Source organism: Solanum dulcamara, chromosome 5 (genome assembly GCF_947179165.1).
Source record: "Solanum dulcamara chromosome 5, daSolDulc1.2, whole genome shotgun sequence".
Taxonomy (NCBI): Eukaryota; Viridiplantae; Streptophyta; class Magnoliopsida; order Solanales; family Solanaceae; genus Solanum; species Solanum dulcamara.
This window is the reverse complement of record NC_077241.1, coordinates 7,134,993-7,156,299: the sequence shown is the minus strand read 5'-3', so window position 1 is coordinate 7,156,299 and position 21,307 is coordinate 7,134,993. Positions and strand designations below refer to the sequence as shown.

Genomic DNA, 21,307 nt, shown 5'->3' with positions numbered 1-21,307 from the left:
CGATTTCCACATCTAAATAAAAATAAAATAAGAAAAAAAAAATCTTACAATTACATCAAATTAATCATTACACAAAATAACATTTTGTACTTATTACATAACAGAAAATTTAACTATACAATACAATATAACACTCATCCAAATAAGTTAGTTATTCCTTCCTTAATCAAAGGTCTCGATTCAAGTCTGTATATAAAAAAAATTTAATAGAAAGCGCTTCTTCCGAATTGAGTCCTATGGGATGCTAATCCAAATTAATTAAGTTCTAAAGTGATATCGAACGGTAGATTAAAAATGAAAAATATCTTCCAAACAAGCTGTCAGAGAGTTCTTTCTTCACATAGGCACAGAGTGTTTATATTGTCAAACACACGGAAAAGAATACAAATCAATTTGTTTTCTCCTTGCAATATCTAAAAGACCTCTGTATACTGATTTTAATTTCCACCCTTTTTCCCCAAATTCATTTTCCTTTCTTAGCCACTTTTTGTAGGTACAAATCTTGATTTGAATCTGTCCATTGATTTGGTTGATGGGTTCTTTCTTTATGTGAAATGGGGTTTTGTTGATTGCTACAATTTCTTGAAATTTAGGTGTTGACACCTAAAAACTTTCTTTTTTTGCTGATAAATTTTGGGTTTCTTAGATACTGTGAAGTTCTTGAATCTGGTGCTTAAAAACTGCTTCTTTTGCTCCTTTTTGAGACATAAAGTTTACACCTTTGTAGTTTTTTTTGCTAAGTAATCTTGTGTACTTTTTGTGTGACTGCCTTGAAGTACAATTTCCATCGAGCAATAATTAGTAGATTCCTTAAATTAGGAAACTTTAATATGCTAGTAGTATGGTTATAAGTTACAGAGTGGTCGTACTGCTACAATCCACTGAGATTTGATACCTATGATGTTGGATTCTTGGAATACGTAAAACTATAGAGAGATTGAACTGGCATAAGGAGTATTTGGGGTTGTTGTCTGACATTTTGTTGCAATAAAGTATTAGGAAATTTTTGTTAGTTGGATTGATAATGGAAAATGGTATTGATTTTTGGGCATCTCCAAGATGTTCGTATATAGATGACACATTCAGTAATGCTATGGAGATTATGAATCTTGATACACATGCTGGCTGGTGCACTAGCCCTCATGGGATAGAGCAAATGTTTGCTTCTTATCCAGCATTTTCGCCGATTAATCCAATGTCCATTAATTATTTACCATTTGAAGAACAGAATACTGGAACTTTTGTCTGTGAAGGGGAAAATTTGATGTTTCAGCAGAAGGATGACGAGTTTCGCTCGATAGATTCTTGTGAAGAGGTTGATTTGGTTGATAAAACGAGGAAGAATTTGAGCAAACAGAATTATGTTACTGATGTTGTTGAGAAATGTGTAATTCCGAAATCACCTTGTCAATCACTTGCTGAGAGAATGCTCAAGGCATTAGAATTGTTTAAAAAATCATCTGGTGAGGGAATCTTGGCTCAGGTTTGGATTCCTATGAAGAGTGGTGATCAGTACATTTTAAGCACCTATGAACAGCCATTTTTACTTGATCAGGTGTTATCTGGATATCGAGAGGTATCGAGGAAATTCTCTTTTGATTTGGAAATGAAACCAGGATCTTGTCCAGGTCTTCCTGGTAGGGTTTTTACTTCAAGAACACCTGAGTGGACATCAAATGTTATGTACTACAAGGAGGCTGAGTATTTACGCGTACAATATGCAGTCGACCATAAAGTCCATGGATCGATTGCTTTACCGATTCTAGAGGATGATGGACATGATACACTGTGTTGTGGAGTATTAGAACTAGTCACTGTGAAGGAGAAGCCAAATTTTGATTTGGAAACAAGTCATGTTTGCAGGGCTCTGCAGGTTTCTGCTTATATTCTATTAGTTCCTTTATTCTTCATTTGTTGCATATGTACCTTTACCACTGAGAAAGAATAATTTTTATTTCAGTGTATTTGAGGATAAAAATAGATGACTAAAGAAATCATAATATCTGCCTCAGAATATTTTTTGGAACCTGTTTATAATCATATGATGAAAAGGCTAATAGTTTTTGCTTCAAGTATTACTTCTAACTACTAGGCTTTTGCTTCTTTTTTTCTTTTTTCTTTTTCCTTTTTCTGGGGTGTGTCAGTTGTAATACGTATGGATGGATGAACTTAAGATCACAATATTGCCTTTGATTCGCAACACAGTATTTTGCGAAGAACAGAAAGCGTAATTTTGCATCAATTGGTTGTTTTAGTTATGTTTTTTGATGTAGTGTATGACTAAACTCATTGTAACTTTACACTTTATTTTTTTTCTGGTGATGTTTGTGATGTGTAATTAAGTTCTCTTTCCTGTCAGAAGGGGAAATGTTTTGTCAGTTTACTTCCTTCAGTATTATGTTTTATTTGGGTATGTAGCCTGGTTATATATTGCTCTTCTGTATATCAAGACAGATACAGCGACACATCCATTTTTGTCCTCCCACTTGCTGCCTTCCCTGCGGCCAATATGCTATACTATTCCTTTTTCAAGTGCATCGACATTTTTGTTTGATCACAAATGTAGATCTTTGTGTAAGCTGTCCTGGTTGAAAAGTTATGCTAGTTTTGGGAGGTTATATAGGTTGGTTGTCAGTGCATATAGAGGGCTCCACTTTATGGTTATCTGAATTTAATGGAAGCATAAAGTATCGGAATGTTGCTGTGTGCTCTTTTCTTTTCTTTTTCTTCCCTTGTTATGTTTGTAGTTTGTCCTTTTGAGAATCTCTTAATCTGTTTTAATTTATCCTCAAGAAACGATGGTTTAGGTTTACTGTATGGTCATTTGCAGGCAGTAAACCTAAGGAGCACAACACCTCCTCAATTTTCTTCCCAGGTAATACTCAATATCTTAATCTTATCTGTGATCTATCCGTTATTTCTGCCATTTGCTTGTTTTGATATAGTACCCTTCTAATATCCCCTTGTCTTATTTGCTTCCTTGTAGAGTCTCTCCAAGAATCAGAGAGCTGCTTTAGCTGAGATAAAAGATGTTCTGCAAGCAGTTTGCCATGCTCATAGACTGCCTCTTGCTTTGACATGGGTACCCCGTAGTTGTAGAGGAGGTGGCGATGAAATCGTAAGAGCAGATGCTAGAGAGAGTATTGCAAGCTTAGATGGAAAAAGTGTATTGTGTGTTGGGAATACGGCTTGTTATGTGAGTGACAAGGAGATGCAAGGATTTCTTCATGCATGTATGGGACATAATCTCAAGGAAGGACAAGGTATTGTTGGGAAATCCCTCCAATCCAACCACCCCTTCTTCTACCCTGATGTGAAAGAGTTCCATATAAGTGAGTATCCACTTGTTCATCATGCACGGAAGTTTGGTCTAAATGCTGCAGTGGCTATCAGATTACGTAGTATACTCACCGGTGATGATGATTACATATTAGAGTTCTTTCTTCCTGTCGATATGGAGGGAAGCACTGAGCAACAGCTTCTCTTAAATAACCTCTCATGCACGATGCAGAGAATTTGCAGAAGTCTGAGGACACTATCAGATGCAGAATTAGTTGGACAAGGAGGTGAGAATTGTGGGTTACAGAGTGAATCTGTTCTGAATCTACCGCCAATTGACTTGTCAAGGAGGATTTCTCAGCAATCATTATTAGACAGCACTTTAGATTTGAGTAAAGCTCCTATAGATGCATGTGATTCAGAGAGAGCTGGAATAGAAGCTAATAGTTCTCACAAACAGGTATATCACTCAACTTGTCTTCCTTCTGTTATCTAGTCTATGTTCCCCTAGCTTATTTTGGCAGAGCATGTAATCTTGGTTTTACGATGTTTAAAGTGGTTTACAAGAGTGTACTTAATTGTTCTACGTTTACACCGTGCTTGAATATCCTGTTTCCTGTCTCCCTTTTTACATGTTCTTGAACAATCGTCTTGCACTCTTGATAATTTCACCAAGTCTTAGTTTATGTGCTCCTAGACAAGTTATGTTCCTTTGTCCGATTTCATCCTTTTTGTTTGTCGATACTGAAGTTATTTCATTTCATATTGTAGACATCGAGTGTATCAAGAAGACAGAGAGAGAAAAATAGAAGCGCAGCAGAGAAACATGTCAGCTTGAGTGTTCTTCAAAAATACTTCTCTGGGAGCCTCAAGGATGCTGCACAAAGCATTGGTGGTAAGAATATATACCCTCGTTAAATGGAAACAATCAACTAATTTGCACATTCTGGAAAATTGTATTATCATGTTGATCTCTGTCCTGTTCCATTAGGTGGTTATTTTGTGATTCAGATATTACTTGCAAAAACTTTATGGAAATCATCAGATTTTTGAGAGCGTCCCAATTGGGGCTAATATACACGTACTGAGTACCATCTCTTCTTCCTTTATTTGCCTCCTAACATGATTTTGGGCTCTTCCCAGCCCATCCAAACTCGTAATGGACGACAGACGAAAAATTGGTTAACTTGATTTCTGTTCTTCAGTAATATTTCTTAATATACACGTACTGAGTACCATCTCTTCTTCCTTTATTTGCCTCCTAACATGATTTTGGGGCTCTTCCCAACCCATCCAAACTCCTATCACGAGTCAAATATTCTAATTTCTTTGCGCCAAGTTCAACTTCTAATGTTATGTATCTGGAATTTAACATGATGGTTTAAAAACAAATGGACGACAGAAGAAAAAATTGGTTAACTTGATTTCTGTTCTTCAGTAATATTTTTAAAAGAAAAGTGACATTACCAAAGGGTGCAGACTCTTTACGATTTAAAAAGAGTAGTACATATAGAATTGTTTGAAGTTGAAAGCACAAAATTATATGATCTTGTAAAAGATGGTCGTAACATTTGTTTGTTATGTGTTTTTGTAGTGTGTCCAACTACATTGAAAAGGATATGTCGGCAATATGGGATCTCAAGATGGCCATCCCGGAAGATAAATAAAGTGAATCGTTCTTTAGTAAAGATACGGACAGTGCTTAAATCAGTCCAAGGGATAGAAGGAGGATTGAAGTTTGATACAGTCACTGGAGGTTTAGTTGCAGCAACCTCTATCCTTCAAGATTTTGACTCTCAGAAAAGTACGCTCTTTCCTTGCAAAGATGTCTCAATAGAAAGTCCTGAATTCCTTTTCCAAGATGCTGTGTCTGCGCTCCAAACTTCATGCATTGGCAACCACGACTCTCTGGTGAAAATGGAAGAGGACTTGAATGTGGATGGAAACCAACTAGCAGAGTCAAACCATTCCAATCCTAGCTCTTTCAGGGTTGGGGATGAACCAAATAGTTCATTGTCTGGAGTTTGTCATGGCTCCAAATTGGCTGCATTAGATGGGAGGTCATCATTGCCAGCAAATCCGGACACGATGCCATGCACCAGTTCTGGAATGTCACTGGATTCTTTCCATACAAAAGGAGGATGGAGGAGCTGTGGTTTGAACACAAGCAACTTAAAAATGGACAATTCTGGCTGGCATTTCATCAGCCGATGCCCAGATTCCATGGCTAATACTGATGATGTTGAGAAGAAGATGAAAGGAAGTATCGAAACAGATGGAGATGATGGAGTTATGGAACATAACAAGGTGAGTTCTTCAGGTGTGACAGATTCGTCAAATACATCCCGCTCAACAATGAATGGAAGTTCATCTAGCTCCCGCAGTTCTGGTGAGAGAAAACATACCACAGTTGAGGATGGTGGCTCACAAATTGCCGTAAAAGCTACTTACAAGGAAGATAAAATCCGATTTAAATTTGAGCCTTCAGCAGGATGCTTCCAACTCTATGAAGAGGTTGCAAAGAGGTTCAAACTGCTGACAGGCACATTCCAGCTCCAATATCTTGATGATGAAGAGGAAAGGGTGATGTTGGTAAATGATGCAGACTTGAACGAGTGTTTGGAAATACTTGACGTTCCTGGAACCCGTAATGTAAAATTTCTCGTTCAAGATGTGTCATGCACTGTAGGTAGCTCAGGCAGCAGTAATTGCTTTTTGACAAATGGCTCTTAGTTATCCAACACAGAAATGCTTCTTGTGTTGTATGGTCTTGGCAGGAATTGGAGGATTTCAAGTATACATGGATTAGAATCATAGAAGAACAAAATCATTTGAAATTTTGTGAAAGATTCCTGTGAAAAGTTTCATTAACACGGAATTTGTGTCGAGTAGACCTTCTTCCTTGAGTCTTGTCATCATTTGCACTCGACGAAAGAGCCTTACAAGTGGCATTGCCGTTCTTCACACATGCAATATTGCTGGATCGGGTTTAATCTGCTATCTATGTACTGTATATGTCAGATAGATTGTAAAAGGTTATTACAGTTTAAGGCACTAGCTCGCAAGTGCCTCAACCGGTAAAAATGTAGTTAATGTTGTTAGGTAATGGTTAAAGTAAGTTGTAAAAGTTCTTTCAGTAAGGCTAAGTCCTCATATTTTGAGGCACTACTGGTAAACCCCCAACCTTTCCCTCCTCATTCAATATCACATTGAAGTCCACAGCCAAGGCAAGGACATTGTGTTGATTAGTTGATAGATACTGCCCCGAAGCCTCGATCTTTCACAGTCAGAACATTTAGCACTCATCAAAGTGGTAAAAGAGTGCATATTGCATTCCTATGAAAACAGATTCAATGTGATTTGTTGCTTTGTATCCATAACTACTTCAACCTCACATTCTCCTCCACAGAATCATTTTTTTTCCATTGCAATTGCTACCAGCTTGCTCCATTCCTGGAATGGATTCATAAGTGGATATGTGATGTCTATGAAGTATTTGTAATCTGTGGAAAGCTGCTTGTGTCTTCACTAATCTGATGTTCCAAATAATGGCCTTCATCATTATTTAACATTGGATTTAGTAGTTTCTCTTCTTGTTACAACCCAAAAGGTTGTTAAATATCTGTGTTGCGTTGTTTCCTGCCTCTCTTTCTTCCTCTTGATTTAGGGGACATATCAGATTGTTGTATCATCTGATTCACCCTCTGTTCAATTGTTTCCTCTTTGTCTTGTTGTCTGCTTGTCCATGTTCTCCATCATGTCCTCTTCCTCTTCAACATTGTGGGTTATGGCATCATGCAACTTTCTAATAGGAGACTCCTTTTTCTGACTGTCTCACTGATATTGTGACATATTGGGATTGGGGACAATGATAATTGATAGCCAACCGATGATCAACTTCAGTTTCCTCATGTTTTGGAGGGGATGAGTCCATCTGTGTCTCCTGATTATTCACTTTCTGAATAGGATCTATCTTCATTGGAGCCACCGCAATAGCTTTGTTATCTAAATCATTCATCTGTATTTAGCTTCTTCCTTCTCATCTGGAGCTTCTGTACCACATCCTTTCTTGATCTCTACCCTCTGTGCATGTTCCTTATTTTTGTCTTCTATGTCTGCTTTCTCAGTAACAACATCACCTTCTTCTGGATCCTCTTTCTCCTCTATCTGACAATCACCCATTTCTTCGACTCACTGTTGGGCTGTTGTGGAGTTCTTACAATCCCAAACGATCCTTCCACCCAATTCTTGGTGGAGCTGATTTGTTATAGCACTTGATTCTTCCTAGTTTTATTGTACTTACTACCTTTTACTTTAGATGTACCAATTGCCTTGTTCATCTTCTCTGGTTCTCCTTACTCCTTGTTGTCTATGGTCATATTCATCCTGGTGACTTTCGCTTCAGCCCACTTTATAGTAGGTTCACCGTCGATAAATTACACAATTTTGATGGAAATAGGATCAACTGCTTTCGTCATAATCTGCACAGAAGAATTAAGAGCTCTAGAGTTTACTTGTGCATCGAAGTTCATCGTAGTAATAGATGGAGGATTACAACATTGGATTTGCAAATTTCATACTGAATTTGCTTATGGGCCTATTTCTTCTTGAATGTCTGAAGTTATGTCCAGCACAAAATCAAGGGATAATTTTGTTCTCCTCCAGAAGATCCATCTTAGAATCCAGACAAGGACCACATCATTTTTCTCATATTCTTCCTCTGCTTTTCTTTTTTCTGCAAAATACTATCTAAAAAGACGTGCTTCGCGGTGAAAGAACAATTCACACCTCTTCATTTGTTGCTCTATTTCTCTTTTATGTAAGAAGAATTCGTCGATGCAGGAGGACCGAGTTCTGCAATGCGTTTTTGCTTTTCCTTGTTCCTTTTTTTTAAAAAAAATGTTAGGGACTTGTATAACTTTCCTTGCACCAGCATGGGCAAAATAGCAAAGCATCAGAAGTACTAACAGAAAAACTTGCAAGCAATCTGTAGAATACCCTAATAGTACAAAACCATGAATTGACTTACCAAAAAGACAGCAACTATACACGAGGAAGGATATTCAAAAATATATATACACATAATATGGTCACTCAGTGTACCTACAGGGGCTCTAACTCAAACTGGATCAGCTTCTGGCAAATCTCTTCAAAACAATATAGAGACAAAAAACAAAAGAATGGGCACAAGGAGATCCGCTCCACCACGGGGACAGCCTGCAATCATGGCATCAATACATGCATCAAAACGGGGTAATTGCTACAGTAACATGGCACTAAGACCTTTTCAAAGAATAAAATATGGCACAACAGTTACTCAGTTCTATATATTTGAACTCTTTTTTTTGTTTTGTTTTTAAATAATTGTACACTACAAAAAGACACTAAATATCTTCAATAACCATCTCGGAAAAAACTTTACTTCTAGGAGCATTAACTTTCCACCATAACAAGATATCAAAATCATCACTATGAAAAAGGGCTCAATAGTGATGATTTTGATATCTTGCTATGGGGAAAGCTGATGCTCCTAGAGGTAAAGTTATTTCCAAGATAGCACGTAACGTGTTGGCAATTCTGATTTCTAGTGTGGCCTCGGAATGTGCATTTAGCACCCGGGGGCCGGGGGGGGGGGGGTATTCTTGATTCATTTAGGAGTTCATTGACTCCAAAATTGGTGCAAGCTCTTGTTTGTCTTCAAGATTATATTGAAATGAGCCTCTTCTGGTAAATGTTGAAGAGGATTTGATGACCTTATGCAACTTGAACTTGATGTGGTTTTGCGTTTTGTTTATATTTAGTGCAAAATAAAATATTTTTTACTTAGTTTTAATTGTATGAGACCCTAAATTCTCTTAAGATGGGTTTTAATTGTATGAGACCCTAAATTCTCTTAAGATGAGACAGATAGCACAAGAAATCCCTCATTTTTGATTTCTAGTGGCAAGTTACCTTTCTGGCTTTCTGCTAAGTTTTAAACATCATTCACTCTTTGTTGTAGGAATTGTAATTGTACTGAAAGATTCCACTCGTTGTAGGTTGAAGCATTAGTTGGGAGGATTTTCTTGGTTTCTCTTTTGTTAGTTATGGTGTTTGGTCTAGTACAGAGCTTGAAGTTCATTGAAAACTGAAAAGGACATTGCTTCTGAAGAGAACTTATGGGATTAGTTGGTGACTGCATTGTTTTATTATGAATAGAATTTTTCAATAGGTGATCGATTGTTTTGAACTTTTAATATTATTCTGGTTGTAATATTAACATAATTTCTAGTTTAAGACTAAATGTTGATGAAGTAAGACCATAACATATGGTATGTTTTGGAATTGAATGAGTAGTTATAGACTTTTAGTTGCTTCAGACCACTTTAAACTTACTGGTTGTTGGCTCTTGGAAATTTGTGGAAATGTTGCAACATGCATTTCATAATATCAGTGGTCTTTCTTTTTTATCCTGAATAGGAGAACTCTTATGAGGATATATGCAGAAATAGTTCCTTTCCTTTTATAATGCACTGAACTACTGAAGAGATAATATAATTATGTGGACGCTGCTGCTAATATGAATAGATTTATTACTCTTATCTAACATGAGCTGTGATTATCCAAGACAAAAAAGCTTGATATATCTTTTCTTAGGATATGCATAGTGTCAGCTATCAATTGTAGTTGATTTTTTTCTTTATATTCATGTTTTTGACTTGTTTGATTATCTTTGATTGACATAAAAACAACAAAGTAAATAACACAGAGGATGACTTGGAAAGTGTTTTCCAATGGTATCGAATATTTTTGCAGTATACAATTATTTAAAAGCAAACAAAAGAGAGTTCAAATATATAGAATTGTGTCTAGTTAAGGTAACTCCTGAATTTCCATATCCGGATTTACCGTACCGAACCGAACTTTGAAAGTTTCGTATTTGGTATCAACTTTCAATTGTGGATTACCGAATTATCAAAAACGAAGTTCGGAAATACCAAACGCCTAGCCCTGATGGTAACTGCAATTCTAGCTTGAGCAGGAAAGCAAATAATACTACCTACTAGGATGACCTTTGCAAACAAATGGCATCACAGGAATAAGCAAAACAAAGTTGGAAATGAAAGATACTCACTATAATTTCCCAATATCTCTGATGTTGGTAGTGCCGGCAAAGACATCTCTGCAAATTGAAGTGATTCATCAAGACATTTAGTTGATGAAAACAAAGACGGTTTATAATAGAGCGATATGTCAAAAGTAGCTCCACTTTGACAGAATCAGAATTAATAAGTTCAGTCAAATTACCAGGAGCACAAAGAGACAAGGATGTGGCTGTCGATGATGAAGGCCATGGAGCAGCAATATTGTCATTTAAGTCGCAAGTAAAGCTGAAACCTGTTGAGTTGTCATACACCATATCTGCTGGATAACTTCGAAGCAAGCACCCTGCTAATTAATTTGAATTACTTAATCAGTACAACATAAACCAAGAAAACCTAAAACGCCTTCCACACCGAATACTAGTATCCAACTATAACTGGTGAAAAGCAACATTGACAACATACTAGTATTGTAACATGCAATTGAATTTAGTTTTGCAGCCAAACACAGTGATGAACTTCAGTTTGCTCACTAACAACTACAGCTGTATGATAACATTCCAGTTATCCCTAACCTAGAGGATAACCTTTCAAGTGATCACTTCTCATGAGAAGAATGTATGCATATTTTATTTTTTTTGAAACTGGTAACTTGTATTCCTCAGCATTAAGGGCTATGCTGGCCACCTCCAAAAAGTAGTAACAGAGAAGGGAGAAAAAAAAAAGAAATACAAAGAACCTATGAAATCCACTAATTGGATTTCCTCTTCTATATTTTGTTCTTTACACCAAAAACCTAAGGAAGTAATTACTTGCCATTTCATCTTCGGTATTGAGCATTTTTTTCCTTCAAATATCCTCTGATTCCTTTCCTTCCAAATATTCCACCAGATACAAGCAGGTACCGTCCTCCACCACTTCTTTTGACTCTTGCTGCCCCCCCCCCCCCCTTCTGATCCACTGATCCAATAACTCAGTTGTGTGTTCTGGCATACACCAGTTTAGGCTAGATAAATTGAAGAATAAAGCCCATACTTGTGTTGTTACTTTGCAATGCAAAAATAAGCGTTTGTTGGTTTCCAGTGCCTCTTTGCATAGTAAGCATCTAGAGGCTATGTTGATACCCCTTTTTTGTAATGCTTCATGAGTCAAACAGGCTCTCCTAGATACCAAACAAACAAAACACTTCACTTTAGTGGGAGCTACACTCTTCCAAACAGCACTCCATGGCCCTGTTATCCTTCCTCCCATTACCGATAGACCTCACTTATACAATCTGTTAACAAAGAATCTTCCATCCGGGTGTTGTCTCCATAATCGACTGTTTGTTTCCAAATTAGTGCCGGAAAAGCCTTCTATCTTATTCAGTAGTTCAATTACCCCTTCTATCTCCCAGTCATTTAACAACCTTCTAAATACCAAATTCCACCCTTGTTGAGACCACAACTCACTGAATTTGCTATCCGAATGCACACTGATAGAATAAAGTCCAGGAAACAAACTTTGAAGAGATCCTTGACCAGTCCAATCTTCTTTCCAGAATAAAACCTTATCCCCCCTCCTAAGTTCAACTTTTGTCTTAACTTCTAGAGCCGGCCAAAAGCTTTTTGATAGTCCTCCAAACTCCAACTCCATAAGTGGTTGTTACTTCAACTGAACATCATTCCCCTTCTTGGCCGAATTTGTGTTGTATCACCTCTTTCCATAGTGCATGCTCCTCTGTACCTCCATAGCCACTTGCTTAGCAGACTTGTGTTCTGTAACTTGAGCTTCCTTACTCTCAAACCCAGTAATTCCTCCCTTGTTGAACTTCTGCCCATTTTACTAAATTGAAACTACTCTCAATTTTATTTCCTAGCCAGAGGAAATTCCTTCTCAAAGCATCTAGAATTTTGATCACCTCACCAGGTATAGGGAAAAGGGACATCACATAAGCTGGTAAGGAATCTAGCACAGAGTTTATTAAAGTAACTACCGCCCAATGAAAGGTATTGAGACTTCCAAAGTGCCAACTTCCTCTCAGTTTTCTCAATAATTCCATGCCAAATAGTAATTGCTTTATGTTTTGCCCCCAATGGCATGCCTAGATAGACTGTTGGTAGCTTCTCTACCTTAGACCTCAGGATGTTTGCTAGTGTTTGTATTTGTTGAACTTCTTTTACAGGAAATATACTGCTTTTTCTCCAGTTAACCTAGAATTCAGAACAAACCTCAAAAACTACCAGAATCACCCTTAAATAGCATAATTGTTCCTGGTTTGCTTCGCAGAACACTACTGTATCATTAGCATACAGTAAATGTTCAACTCCATATTCTCATTTGCCCTGTTTCTTATATTGAAGCCTCTGATCCAATTATTTTGCGACGCTTTCCTCATTAAACTGCAATCCCTCCATAGCTATAATAAAAAGGAATGGAGATAGAGGATCCCCCTGTCTAAGTCCTCTTTCTACCTGGAAAAAAACCTGCAGGTTCTCCATCAGGTTTTAATACAAAAGTCTATCCAACCGAGCCATCTATTTCCAAACCCCATATGTCTAAGAGGTGTTGATCAGGAACTTCCAATTTAAATGGTCATACACTTTCTCAATATACAACTTGCACATATACCCCAGTACATCTCCTCTAATTCTAGTGTCAATACACTCACTAGCAATTAAAGTAGCATCCATTATTTGTCTACCTTTAATGAAGGTCATCTGATGTTTGTTCACAAGCTTGCTTATCACCCTCTTCAATCTCTCTGCTAGAACCTTGGCTATGATTTTGTACGTTCCTGTGATCAAACTGATTGGTCTAAGATCTCTCAGATCATTTGCCCCCAACTTCTTTGGAATCAAAGCTACAAATGTAGCATTAAAACCTTTTTCAAATTTCCGATGAATGTGGAAGTTGTGGAAGGTCAACATGAAGTCCTCCTTTACAGTTTCCCAGGAAGTTTGAAAAAAAATCCATTGTGTTGTGTAACCATTCGGGCCAGGTGCCTTGTCTACTGCACACATTTTGATGCATATTCTGGAAGACTGAAGTAGGATTTACCAAATAATTCAACATACTTGTTGACGAGGAAGTAGCTGACTGATTTATAAGGCGAATTGGGCTGTACCCATGTGGAGGAGCATCGGCTCACATGCAACCATGCTCATCTTCCTATAATATGTACAGCAAAGCTATAATTCTTTATAACTACTTCAAAATATATGGGTTCACCAAGCTCAAAGTGTTTTATGATGCAATGATTAGTTGGTGACGCTCAACAAGTGAAGTTAGGTTCAAATCTCACATTTATCTTGTTATTTTTTCCTTTCTTTCTGAAATTAAACTGGGATTCAAATCTCCACGTTTGTGGACATGGCTGATGAGTGGTGTCCCCTCTTGTGTTTTAATCAAGTACTTCCTTCACCTTCCTTTCTTTATTTGATTTATCGCTTCAAAATCCCCACATCTGACACATTGAAATCCCTTTTCTCCTTTTGTCACAGTAAAATCTTATATACAGAATTAAACCAAGTGTCTATATTAAAACTACTATTTTACTGTAGAAGTGGGGGATGTATCATATAGTCAACGGGTTCAACTAATCACAACATTTTTGACATAGGGTATTGGTATTTATGTTAAAATCACTAAAATTGCAAAAAGAAAATGAAAATATAATTACAAACGTGTAGCAGATTCAAGGTTGAACACATTAAATATAAATTTAATCCACCTCTCAATAATAGTGCACCCATCATCTTGAAATCTCGGATTCACCCCTGCTTGTAATGATCACTAAGGTAGTTGTAGGGAACCTATTCTAAAGACCCATGATACTTGTAAGATACAATAGAGCAATTAGTCATATTCTTGTCACTAAGGTGTGAAAGTATAGATTCAGTTTAATGAGAAAATGGGAAAAAGAAACTTGTTTCAACTTACAGTCCAACGGTACTAAATGTGAGAAAAGAAACCGTTACAGGGCAGTGGGAAGAGGTAATAACTATAGTGGGCATGACAAACAGAAGAAGAATAAAATGTTTATTATAACATTATGGCAGATGGAAAAGGGGAGTCCTGCAACAGTAACAAAAACTGCAATTTCTCAATTCAAATCTGAAAGTTCTAAGTTCTTTAGGAGCTTTGCATTGGTTGTAATCACAGTAATGTATGATAGCATAACCAGTTCAGAGTTTCTAGGGGCCATAACAACTTATTTTCCAAATATCTCTCTATGAAAATTTATTAAATTGAATATTTTATGCTAAAAGGGGAAAAAACAGATCAATATTTTCCTGACCGCAAACCAGAGAAGGAAAAAACTACAAAAATGACAAAGAGAATCAATACCTTCTTGCCCATATGCTGCTCCATTGCAAACAGACGCCAATCACAAAGAAAGCAAACATCAGATAAAAACAACAGAAATAAACAGGAGATTGAAAAACAAAATTAAAAAATGAACAATCACCCTGGAGACTGAAGTCTTTCAGGTCAATATCACAAAGCTCGTAAACATTTGTCATGACCCCGGCCTTCTGTAACATAAAACCAAATGCCGCAGCACATATAATTGCTTGTCGATTTGTAATCAACATCTGCTTCTGTATCCCAGCAATATAGGCATTTAATGAGCTACAACATGAAGGACTTGGAGCGGCTAAATTTCTGCAAGCATTGATCACTTCTAATGGTGGCTTGAATTCCAGGGGACACACTGCAATCCAGATGACAACTGCTTAAAAATATGCCCATAATCACAGCTGATATATGCTAGAAGGTGTTGTACAACTCCACTGGTGTGAGCCGACCCTCACTAGCTCTGGCCTGGGGCACGTTTGTTAGTGTAGAAGATAGGGTACACAGGTACAACTGGCTTTAAAAAAAGATCCACGTTAACACACTATATAAATGGGGATAATGTTGCTAACTGATTATTATTTTCATTTGGCTTATATACCTCCTGTACATTTCCGCACTGCTTTCCTAAGTTGTCATGTTTTTCTTCACTGTCATTTTTTCTTTCCATTACTATTTTGATTTGCTTCACTTGAGCCGAGGGTCTTTCGGAAACACTCTCTACTTCCATGAGGTAGAGGTAAGGTCTAGATACACTCTACCCTCCTCAAACCACAAAAGTGGGACTTCACCAAGTATGTTGTTGTTGTTGTTGTATTTGGCGTGAAGAAGACATGAAAATTTCCACCCAATGGATGACTTCTTATATCTCATATCTAATATCAAGCAAAATACCATTTTACTGGACCGCATACGACTCTAATCCATCAAAGGTAACCACTTTCTTACTTCAAATTTCATGTGCTTAATTCTTAGGAACTACCTCGATGATTTCTTAGAGGACAAACGTCTGTCAAAATAAGACCGACTTTTGGAAATATTAGATAAAAACCCAAAAAAAGTGAAGTTCCAAAAAGACTAGGAAATATATCTCCTAACTTCTGAATCTCACAGGTCAGCAATTTAAGGATATGCCATTTTCTTTTCTTTTGGTCTTTTGGGGGGAGGGGTGAGGGGGAGAGGGGGAGGATTAAGTTTGAACGGGATGGCATATCTTTATGGAGTAGATGAAAACTTGGAATCCAGGTGCACAAAGAAACACTATTTTTTCTCCAAACGTTATTACAGGATCAGATTGTAACCAAGAGCCTTTCGCAAGCCTCTACAATACAAGCCATAAGAATTAAGCAGCACATATATAACGACTTGCCTATATCAGTTGTATAGCTAACCAGAATAAGAGGTTGTTTTGGATTGGCTTATTGCAAGTGTTTTTGGCTTTTAAGCTCTTTTTCTATTTTTTGTGGTGTTTGGAAAAGACAGTGTTTTTAAGCATTTACTTTTAGGACAAAAATATAAAAATAAGCTAAAAGCCAAAAGTTGGGCATTTCCAACTTATGGCTTTTAGTTTTTAGCTTATAAGTTACTTTTTACAAGGCCAATCCAAACACCCTCTTAGGATCTTCTAATTATCCGGATACAAAGAAAGCACCTTTTTTTTAAATAGTAGAACAGAAGCCACAATTTCAATTCATATAGGAATTAGAAAGCAATGTTCTAACAAGTCACAAGGAAGATCCCACAAAGATCACTCTGAAGCCCTCGAAAAGGTCCTAGAGGCTCCTAAAGCAACATCTAAACAGGATCAGTTGGAAGATTTGATCCCAAACACAAGGTGATTCCTTTCTATATATCCAAGCCTTGGTGGACAAAGTTATCTGGTACCCGAGTACTGCTTTGGTGAGTGGTACCAAGCACCCTATAGAATTAGTCGAGGTGCGCGCAAACTAGCCCGGACAACCTAGAGATTGTATCCTCAATCGATAAAATACAAGGTCAAAATTAAAATCAGCTAACTTGTGTAGGCAATTCACATTATTCTTTGGTAGGCTATAACATGTAAGATGATACAACAAATAAAGAATCATTAACCATGTGGCTAAATCGTGCATAAACCAAAGCTTTAGAGCCCCTTTGGCTTAGCTGGACTTAAGGGCCTGTTTGGACATGGGGTTTTATTTTCTAGGCTAGGAATTATGGGATATTGTTGGTGGTTCAAACACTAAAATACCAATTGATGCTGAAGCAGCACAAAAAGTGGAAAGTCAAAAGCTGGAAAGGCCATGTATGCTCTAACTGTAACAGTTGAAGATGAGTTCTTACATTGGATTAAAAACACCAAGACACAAGACACCCAAATAAGCTTGGGACACGCTGGCAACGATTTTTACAAAGAAGAATGATGTGAGATTACAAAGACTTGAATACGATTTTTTGTCGATTTCGCAATGGAACATGACAATAAGCCAATTCTTCTCAAAGGTTAAATTCTTATGTGATGAAATATCAAAATTTAGATCCAGAAAATGCAATCAGAGTCACAAGGATGAGAAGAATTATTGTTCATGGTTTGAGGCCGAAGTATAAAGGCATGGTTGTAGCCACATGCAGGTGGATCACAGAACCAACCTTATCTTAATCATAAAATTTGTTGGCAAATGAAGAGACTTGGAGAAGCCATTATCAAGTCTTTTTGTAAAAGATGAAGATAAGGTGCTCTTCAGTAAAAAAGCAAGGCTACCGGAAAAGGATGAAGGGACAAGCTCACAGCCAGGGGAGACCAGAAGAATCAGTATCAAAGAAGCCATCAAGACAACAAGCAGGCAAACTAAGATTTCAACAATCAACAAAGAAACAAGTGCTACATAAATCCTCGCCTCAAGTATTTTGTATGTCCCTAGCAGAAAGAATTGGGTAGAAGACTAAGAATTAGTAGTCATGGGTAGCTACTTTTAACCCCTATGACAATAAAATATTGTCTATTTCAAGCGTCCATCAGAGTTGGTCAAAATCAAATATGCCCCCCCCCCAAACAAAAAAAAGCCTTTCTCAAGAAAAAGCAACCTAGCATTGACAAAAAAACATAAAAATGAGTAGTGTCGGGTTCATCACAATAATTTTCAGGAATTCTAGTATTGAGTCACATAGTAAAAAACGAGAAAAACAAGTTCTTTGAGAATAATAAAAACCTCACAAACACGTTCAGGGCTAGATGTGTCAAAAACTAACCTTTATTAACTTTGCAGGAAGACAATAACCGAAATGCAGAATTGGCATCATCAAATCGTAGTTTTCTTGCAATCCATGAATAGACCACTCCTTTGCAGTCATTAAGTGTATCAAATTCACTTGGCACTCCAACTATGCTCTTACCACCAAGAGTCGTCTTTAACCCTGAAATCTGAAGAGCAGCCTCCGAAATTGCAGGCTGGCAAACAGGCCTACAACATTCTTTAAGAGAATCAACTGTGCTACAAGACTCCAATAACTTGCTTGTATTCACTATTTTTTCGAAAGTACCAATGTCCTTCACAGGGCAAGACCCACCAGTTAGATTTGATGACTTCACAGAGCACAGACCAGAAATGGAGCTGTTTGCTCCTTTACTAGCTAATATACTGATGATATCTCTAAAACAATCATCAGCTACCGCACTTTGTAAAACTAAAGTATCAAAGCGGTTGCTGTAAAATCCCTGGAATATGTGGAGTAAGCTATTGAACTGTGGACAGCATATTACATTTCCAACTACCGTTGACAAAGATCGAGTACAATCAGATGCTGTTTTTTCTGTGATGCTTGAAATGACAGAGAAATTTACAGGGCACCTTCCAGTCAAGACAGGGTCATATGTCTTCGGAAAGGAAGGGTACATTGGCGGCAATGATTTCCCCGGGAAAGGATAATGAGGGATGACAGCAGGTGGTATGTCAATTGGTTCAAAGATTCCACTTTTGGGAGGGCTAGCCAGTTCAGATGTGGAAGAAGTTAGGGTTGTCTTATGTGGCACATTTAGAGCCACTGCATTCTGATAGCTAGCCAAACAGATAGCAATTACTAGCAGCTGATGGATCAATGAACCTGCAATCAGATGCAAGTCGCCTTTTAGTGTATACAGACAAGCAAATATGATATACAAGCACAGGAATAAGCAGGAGTTGGGAATATCAAGTTGCATCTGGGAAGTGGTAATTCATGGAATTAATTTAAGTAAATACCAGCTTTGAAATTTGACAGAATATTCAGCATTATAAAGGTGTGACGGTGATTCAAAGAAACCACAAGGCAAAACCAATTACTGCATGGCAGCTTGCTCATCTTCATTTAGAAAAGAATTAACATAATCACCACTACCTGGAAGGAATGAGAATCTGCAAACCAAAAATCTATACAACCTTCTCAACAACTGCAGCTAAATTATGTCTGCTAAAATTTGTAAAAATAGTTTGGATGCCATTCTTTAGGGGACAACACAGAAACCCACAAAAATATGTGTACATTTACAACAGATGGCACATAGGGAGTCCAAAATTTTCTGCCCATATCTCTAACAAGATAAAGTCTAGCATACAAGTCCAGTACTATACCCTTGAGACGAGTGGCGGTATTTGCATAAGCCATCCGTCCACTAACCCTCTGGCAACATGGAGACACACAATCGGTACCTTTAAGCTGTTGATGCTACACCAGTTGAGCTGGTCACATAAATATTATGATGTACCAGTACCTGTGACAGATTCAGTCACTGGGTTAATTAAGAGATTAAGGCAACAACATACAATCCGAAATTGCCTTGGATACTGTGGTCTACATATCCATATCCATAAAATAAATAACTTTTTATCTTACTTGTGAAAGAAAGAGGTATAACAATCTAATGGGAGCATAACATTCTTCATCTGTTAAGGGGGAAATTCCAAATGCATCAATTCCTCTTTCTAGAAACATAAACATACCAATGGTCCATATCGTGAAAAAAGCAACTTTAATATGAGTACTAGCAAACACTACAGCTAATAAGCTAGCAAAATAAGTGAAGGAACTTCACTACTAAACAAATGCAGAATCTCATCACCCTGTCATAAATTGCAAGCAGTAGATGCTATGAGAACAAAAGAAAGCTGAATGTCTTCAAATAGCGCAACATTGCTTTCACTGTAATCACATAATGATTTACCAATTTGGAGAAGAAATGGAAGATAAGGTCCACTCATTTCCATTGACTATGTATAACATGAAACTTCTACCACACAACTGAAACTTCATAACAAATTATAAACACATAAAAGTGACAATCGGACCTAGAATGATTCAACAACTCTTCCCCTCAACCCTAGCTTTCAACCTTAACAGAACTATCCTAGTCTGTTCATAGATGATAGAAGTGTCTAGTTCATTCCTCCTTTTTTGTTCTCTGGTGATGGCCCTTTTTTGGGGGGTTGAGGGAAATGTTAATTGGTATAAAAGAGGAAAACAAGATTGGTTTGGGGTGGCCCAGTGGTTTGGGCTTGGGACATCCATGTTGGAGGTCTCAAGTTTGAAACCCCTTGTTTTCTCGAGCTCGTCGCACCGGGCTTGCCTAGTGCGGCTTACCTCTCATGTGTAGTTTGCGAACTATTACATAGAAGCGGGCTTTTACACTGTGCGCACCCAAAGGATGGCGGCTACGGTTTCCCTTGCCATCAACCAAAAAAAGAGGAAAATTAAGGCTACACATTAACAGGAGAAAATTAATCAAAAAAATATTATTCCTTGACACTGACACTAAAGATAATTATTTGTATGCATCTATCCACTTAAATACCAGCTACAACCAACTCAATCTTTATATACTTTCATTTATATAAGGAACTCAAATGTATATAACTTAAATCCATATTATTATTTTTTGAGAAAGATAACTTAAATCCATATTTCTTTTGCTATTTATTAATTATTAATTAGTAAAATTTTGGGCTTTTCTTCTATATGGAAAGAAACACTTTTTTTATTTTAAAAAACTAAAAAAAATTGAGTTGCTCCAAACGTTTTGCCTATTTACAAACTCAAGAACCAAATAAACAGCAGAAGGAAAATGCAGCTCCAAACCCGTAAGATCCGGAACTACCAAAAGCTTAGAAATACAAAACTACAGACTTTACTGCAAAATTAAATCTAGATAAACATAAAACAGAAAAATAATGGAATACCTGAAGTTAAAATTCAGTAAAAACCAGAAATCCTCCCCATGATTTGTCATTAAACAATGTTTAGGTCCAAAATTATATACTTAAGACTCAAATAAATCCACAAATTTGTTCAAATAAATAGATGGATGTGCCCAATAAGAACCCTAGAACCAGAGGAACAAGAAGAGGAAGAGTAGTAGTAGGTGGAGTTTATTTCTTTTTTAGGTGAATTCCTTTTTTAGATGCACCATGCCTGACCGAACTGACCGACTTTGGTTACTCCATTTTTAGAGTAAATGACAAAATGATCCATTATGTTTGAGGTAGATTCATAATAGTTCTTTAACTTTGTATTAAACAGTTTTGGTCATTAAGTTTGTCAAAAAATAAATCTTTTAGTCTTCGAACAAGTATGTTTGTCAAAAAATAAATCTTTTAGTC

The 21,307-nt window shown here is 37.1% G+C and overlaps 2 protein-coding genes across 3 annotated transcripts; one reads left to right on the top strand and one right to left on the bottom strand.

The window, feature by feature from the left end:
* Window positions 1–283: 283 nt before the first annotated feature.
* Window positions 284–6,659, top strand: LOC129888954 (protein NLP9-like). Its single transcript, XM_055964026.1, has 5 exons — window positions 284–1,873; window positions 2,831–2,875; window positions 2,987–3,739; window positions 4,051–4,174; window positions 4,874–6,659. Exons 1-5 carry the CDS (start codon window positions 1,025–1,027, stop codon window positions 6,010–6,012), a joined length of 2,910 nt encoding a protein of 969 aa, XP_055820001.1. The 5' UTR covers window positions 284–1,024; the 3' UTR covers window positions 6,013–6,659.
* Window positions 6,660–8,235: 1,576 nt separating this feature from the next.
* On the bottom strand, window positions 8,236–21,085 carry LOC129888955 (uncharacterized GPI-anchored protein At1g61900-like). Of its 2 annotated transcripts, none has more exons than XM_055964027.1 (8): window positions 20,888–21,085; window positions 19,286–19,425; window positions 17,928–18,779; window positions 14,812–15,057; window positions 14,691–14,705; window positions 10,567–10,710; window positions 10,394–10,441; window positions 8,236–8,496 (listed from the first exon to the last, which is right to left on the bottom strand). In XM_055964027.1, exons 2-8 carry the CDS (start codon window positions 19,317–19,319, stop codon window positions 8,429–8,431), a joined length of 1,407 nt encoding a protein of 468 aa, XP_055820002.1. In that variant the 5' UTR covers window positions 19,320–19,425; window positions 20,888–21,085; the 3' UTR covers window positions 8,236–8,428. The 2 variants fall into 2 exon arrangements, with proteins under 2 accessions (XP_055820002.1, XP_055820003.1); XM_055964028.1 differs by having other exon boundaries at window positions 10,567–10,707.
* Window positions 21,086–21,307: the final 222 nt, after the last annotated feature.